Here is a 5,804-nt window from a genome sequence, read left to right on the forward strand (position 1 = left end):
GCTCTTCCCATGTGTGAGAGCTGTTTGCCTTCAGGGTGTTCCTTCCTTTTACCTGTGTGTAAACATTGCACCTGTTTTGTACAGATTAACCTCTTGAAAGTTTACAGGAATAAAAATTCCCTTCCTGCAGCAAGGAACGTGCAGATGGGCTGTGCAAGGATTGAACCCCGGGCAGCTGCAGGGAATAAATATGTAGGCACTGGGCTTAGGAGTGGGGAGCCCCAAATCTGGAGCACTGGGGCAGAACACTTGGGAGAAAAACATATTTTTGGGGTGCCAAGTGTTGGTGCTGCACTCTGACCTTCATTTATTAGCCTGGAATTAATTGTGTGAACTAATTTCCAAATATGACAAAGGTGATGTGGGCATGCCCTTTGATAGATAAGAGAGATTTCTGGAGGTGCTTTAGGTCAGCAGGAGAAGCATCAGCAGAAGTTAGAAGTTTAACCTCTAACCTGTAGCAGGGCCCTGTTTTTTCACAATCCATGTTGGTGGAACATCTTATCCTGGGCTGGAGCAAATTTTGGACACAGACTTGGCACTGCTGTGAAAGAGCCTCGCAGAATCTGTAGAGGCTTTGTGTGGGAATTACCAGCTGACAGTCTTCAACCTGTCCCATGGGTGGTACCAAAAAGTTCTCTTTTTGTTTAAAACTGCACTTTGAAAACACCACAAGCAGTACAGTAAACATTCTAGTGACAGGACAAAGGTGCAGCCCTGCCTTATTGGGCTGTGATTCTGTGTTTGTTTTGGATGGGAAGCACCTGTGAAGGAGACGTGCAGTTCCACACCTCCCAGGGATTCCTTGGCGCATTTGTGTGTGGGTTGATACAAGCACTGTTGGCTCTTCTGTGGGTCAAACCACAACAGGTCGTTTTTGCTGGTGTTTTGTGAGGTTTTAAGGTTTGGGAGGGTGGAGATTTTTAGGCTTTTGGTTTGGTAACTTTGTGGGAGCAGATCTCTTGTTTAGACAGAGTTGTGCTGGGAGAGCCTGGGAGTTCAGGGTGCAAAGCTGATGGCTTCAGGAGGCTGTTCCTGAGGTCAGCACAGAAAGTGCAGCTCTGGCTGGACATCCTGGAAGGGCTGTGTCCACCTGGACATCCTGGAAGGGCTGTGCCCCACTGATGTGGGGCAGTTTCTGCTGGTTCAGGCTGACAGGATGCCATATTAAGCACAGCCAGGGTTTGGGATCAGTTTGATCCTCCCCAGAGCTGGGACACAGGGAGTGTTGCAGGGAACTTTCTTACCAGAGCTGGGTGGTTTCAAAGATCACCCGAGGCGTGTGTACAGTTCCTGGAGAGCCAAGCCCCAGGAAGGTGCATTCTTGCAGCTCACACGAGGGTTTGCTGTGATGTTTGTTTTATTAATTCAAGTCATTTCAAAGTCCCCTGAATAAATGCTCCCCAAAATAAGCCTCAGACATCCCTCTGACTCCTCTGGTGTGGGGCTTGCTTTGGTTTGATCTCTTGGTGGGGTCTTGTTCAGCACTGGATTAGGCACACATAGGGGCACAGTGTGTTAATTCTGGATCAGAGTCCAGAATTCCTCTGGCTGTTAAACCAGCACATGTGTGGATCTGTGTGCGGAAGTAGCAGCTGGGAGAGAGCCAGGACTGTGCCTTGTTCTCAAGTGGTGACTCCATGTCCCTCCGTGGTACCTGTGGCATGGGGACCAAGGCAGTGGGATTTCATTCTCCCGCTGCATTTTTAGGTATTTATCTCATTTCCATTGGATAAAACTGTGGCAATATTTTTTTCCCTCCCTCAAGGCTTGGCTGTGGGGGCTGTGACAGCCCTTCACGGTCCCTGCTGGCTGTCACTTAGAGCTGTGCATGCCTGGGGCTGCGGGATGCAGCTCAGGGAGCAAGACTTGCAGGGAAACAGGAAAGATTTTTCAAGGGGAATGATGACAAATGAATTCCAGCCCTGGCAGTGTTTCTGACCACATGCTGTCCTTGCTGCTAGATCCACCACAGGCAACGCCGAAGTGCTGGGCTGAGACCTCCTCATCAGGGCTGATGCTGCAGCTGTTCTGCAGCTGGCCCGGGGGGTACCCCCACCCCACCCTGCACTGGAGAGAAGAGGGGCAGGATCTGGAGAACTCCAGCTGGGTCATCAGCTCCACCAGCTCCTCGGACACCCACGTGGAGACGCTGAACAGCTCCCACCTCTCCCACCGAAAAGTCTTCAAGTGTGTGGGTAGCCACGTGGTGAAGCAGGAGCAGCCTGCCTGCACTGTGGAGATAAGTGAGTGGATTTGCTGCCTCATTAACTGTTAATGAAGCTGCTGAAAGTGGGGCAGGTGGGTACCCCGGTCATTCCCTGCTCTCCAGAGCACTGAGGTGGTCAGGGAAGCCAAGAGGCAGCATGGCAGGGCACACGTGCAGCCCAAGGCACAGATGTCCTGCAGCTGAGATCCATCACGGCAGGGTTGCAGGTGAGCTGTGTTTTGGGCCCATCTTCAGGGGCTGACAACTTTCACCACAGCAGTGTTTTCTCCTGTGGAAAGCTTCCACACACCTGCATGAAAGCGAGAGGTGGTTTGGGGACTGTGGGCAGCTTGAGATGGAAGTTTGGTAGGGTTGGGTGTAAGGGTTGTGTGTGCCCTTCAGGCATCTCAGGGATCTGAGCGGTTTATGAAAACCTGGGCTGTATTTATCCTCCAAGGATTGTCAGGGCTTCTTCACAAGAGCTCTGCTGACCCCAAGGAAAATAATACCTGGGCTGCTCTTCTCCTGTCTGCCATCTACCTGCTGGGTACCTCAGACCACTTTTCCCCAGGGATATCAAGACAGGTGTCAGAAGGGGCTGAGCACCATGAAAGCTGCTCAGGTCACTCCTTGGGAGGCTCTTGAGTGAGCCAAATGCTAAACCCACAGTGCTCAACTCACAGACGCCTGCCTGCCTCCCTTCTGTTAATGATTATTAATCAGCCAGAAGCTTGATTGCTCGTTATGTTAATTGCCTCCATTCCCTCCTTGACTTCTGTTTTTGTTTTCGCCTGGGGCTGTTCAGAACTCCCTTCCCTGGAATCTGAGCCCCCCCAGACCTGCTTTGTGGGTGACAATGTGACCCTGACATGCCGGGTGACCGAGAGCACTCCGGCGGCTCGGCTCAGCTGGCTCCGGGACATCACCCAACCCGAGGTGGAGATCCAGCCTGGGGGGAGGTTCCTCATCGCCCAGGAGGGCAGCGTGTCCCGGCTCACCATCCAGAACTGCTCCCAGGGCACCGATGGCGGCTGCTACATCTGCAAGGCCCAGAACCCCGTGGGGCTCAGGGAGCTCTTCATCTGCCTCACGGTGAAGCGTAAGTGGGGCTGTGGCAGGAGGCCTTGGGGGCACAGCACACCCGCTCTTTGGCTTGCACTGAGAATTCCTCATCCATCTGTGTCCCGGTGACAAGCTCCTCCTGTGTCCCCTCTCCGCAGAGCCAGTGAACATCGTTGGCGTCGTGGGTGCTGTGGTGGTCCTGTCCCTCCTGGCTGTTCTCACCGTCACCGGGGTTGTGTTGTACTACAATCCCCTCCTGTGCCTAAGAGGTAGGGATTGGTTCCTCCTTCCTGGGGGTTTATCCCTAACCTGCTTGTCCCTCCCAGTGCTGGAGTCAGTCAGGGTTGCCTGTGACCATGTGGGGGAGGCAGACGTGGAGGCAGGATTGGCAGGGATTGTCCAGTGGCACTGCCAGGGGGGCAGTTTCTAACACTGTCTCTCTCTTCTCTCCCATTCAGGTGCTGCATTCAGGTGAGTGTTGACATTCCTCAGCCCAGTCCCTCATGGCATCACTACTCTGCATTCCTGTAGGGCAGGGAACAGGCTCCCCTCAGCCTTTCATCCAGTTTGTTCTGCTGTTCCCAGGAATGCAGACTCGGGGGATGTCTTAGTGCTGGTGGACTCTGAAGACGACGAGGAGGGGAAGGGGTCCGAGGAGGCCCTGAGCAGCTACACTGAGCACGAGGCCATGGCGCTGGTCAGTGGGAGCAGGGCCCAGGCTGCTGACCTGAGCCACCTCACGGAAGGTGAGGAGCCACCTGCTCCCTGCTGAGCTTTGGGTCTTCCCAGAGGAATTCCTCATGGCTGGCGTAGCTGAGATGCTGCTGCTCTGTGCCCTTTGTAGGTGACGATGACGAGATCCATGGCACGCTCTCCCCACAGGAAGGGAGAGAAGAAACACGAGGCCCATAGCTTCTGTCCCTCCTTGGGGAAGCACACAGAGCTCCCGCTGGAATCCAGCATCAAGCAGGCCCTCCTTGTATGTGGCTGAGCACAGGCTGTCAGTGTCCTGTGCCAGGACACTTCAGGCAGAGCCATCCCACCTCTCTCCACCTGCCTGTTCCACAGTTTCACTCCATCCTTCCCCAGCCATGTTTCTCCATTCCTTTTCTCCTCTTCCATTTCCCATCTTGTTTTGGTTGTCCTTAAAGCAAGGTGACTCCCAGCGCAGGCAGAGCATGGGAACACCCACTCACTTCAATGCCTGTGACAGACTCAAATTCACGTGTGGGATTCTGGCTCAGTCTCCATGAGCAGCTCTGGGATGGAGAAAGTCACCATGGGGCTGCAGTGGTCCTGGGGTGAGGGAAGAAACAAGGGGTGTGCAGGCAGGACATGGGTGACACTGACTCTGGGGAGGCTGAATTGTTTTTATTATAAATATTTCCTCTATTCCTTCTGTGGTGTTGCTCTGTGTCCAAGCCAGGAGTTAATCTGTTCCTTGTGGAGTGTGTGGAAGGTAATGGGGGCATGAGCACACATATGTGGGGACAGAGGGGACCTGACAACACACAGGGGATCAAAGGGAATCTGATGGCCTGTGGAGTGGAAGGGAAGCACTCCTGGGACATGCAGAGAGAGGCAGGGTCTGCACTGTGGGTGAAGGCGGGGGGTCTGAGCCATCCCTGGGATGTCAGAACAGTGTGAGCTGGAACAGAACTGAGGGGGACAGGGGTTGTGGCCCAGCTGTGCACAGTGGTCTCTGAAGGGCCATGGAGCCTGAACGGAGGGTTCTGAGGGGCTGGAGCAGGGTCTGAGGGCTGGAGGGAATGGAGTGTGGGTGGAAGGATGGAATGGTTTGAGGGCTGAGAGTGGGAGCCCCCCTGCAAGCAGCCCTGGTGCATTCCCTGTGCTCAGCACCGCGCCCTCTCAGCGGCGCTCAGAGCCAAGCCAGGAAAATCCCAGGGAGCTGCGGGAGCCTCTGGCTGCCCCTGGCAACACTGTTGTGCTGCCACCACCGCGGCCGCCCCGGTCCCAGCTCCTCCGCAGGCCCCTGGGCGAGGAGGAGGCACCGGCGAGATGGACTCGGAGCTGGAGGAGCAGTTGCGAGCAGCCTTCCGGGACAAGCTGCGGCTGCTGTGAGTGAGACCCCTCCGTCCTCCCCGTGGCAAGGGACCAAAGAGTTGGCAACAAGGCCAGCATGTCCTGTGTGCCCGGTGATCTCGGTTTGTGTTCCCATCTCCGGGTGCCACTGCCAGGGTGGGTGTCACTGGGTGGGCACAGTGTCCCCAGCGGAGGCTCCCAGGGAGGAGAGGATTCCAGCCGTGGGCTGGGGGGAGGCAGGCGGACTCCCCGGGGTCTAACCAAAAAGCTGAGATTGTAACGTGATTTGTCCTTCCCTGGGGAGCAGCGCCGGTGCTGGGGGTCTCCAAGTGGGAGAGGCTGAAGTGGGAGGGATGGGCAGGAATGAGGGTGGGCAAGAAGATGAATGCAGGCAGGGATAACGCAGTGTGGTTCCTGACAATCCCTGCACACACCGGGGAGCGGGCCAGGCTCCCCAGGCCGAGCCCCCGGGGCAGCGGCGGCCCAGGGC

The 5,804-nt window shown here is 55.7% G+C and overlaps 1 protein-coding gene across 1 annotated transcript in view; it reads left to right on the plus strand.

Annotated features, from left to right (window-relative positions):
- VSIG10 (V-set and immunoglobulin domain containing 10) overlaps positions 1–4,670 on the plus strand; it is a 6,328-nt gene extending 1,658 nt beyond the window's left edge. The window contains exons 3-8 of the mRNA XM_017746555.1: positions 1,965–2,246; positions 3,015–3,308; positions 3,430–3,540; positions 3,730–3,742; positions 3,857–4,017; positions 4,116–4,670. Coding sequence (XP_017602044.1) covers positions 1,965–2,246; positions 3,015–3,308; positions 3,430–3,540; positions 3,730–3,742; positions 3,857–4,017; positions 4,116–4,183 — 929 coding nt within the window. The 3' untranslated portion in view covers positions 4,184–4,670. The remainder of the gene's footprint in view (positions 1–1,964; positions 2,247–3,014; positions 3,309–3,429; positions 3,541–3,729; positions 3,743–3,856; positions 4,018–4,115) is intronic.
- Positions 4,671–5,804: the final 1,134 nt, after the last annotated feature.

The sequence above is a fragment of the Corvus brachyrhynchos genome, unplaced genomic scaffold, assembly GCF_000691975.1.
Source record: "Corvus brachyrhynchos isolate BGI_N302 unplaced genomic scaffold, ASM69197v1 scaffold19, whole genome shotgun sequence".
Taxonomy (NCBI): Eukaryota; Metazoa; Chordata; class Aves; order Passeriformes; family Corvidae; genus Corvus; species Corvus brachyrhynchos.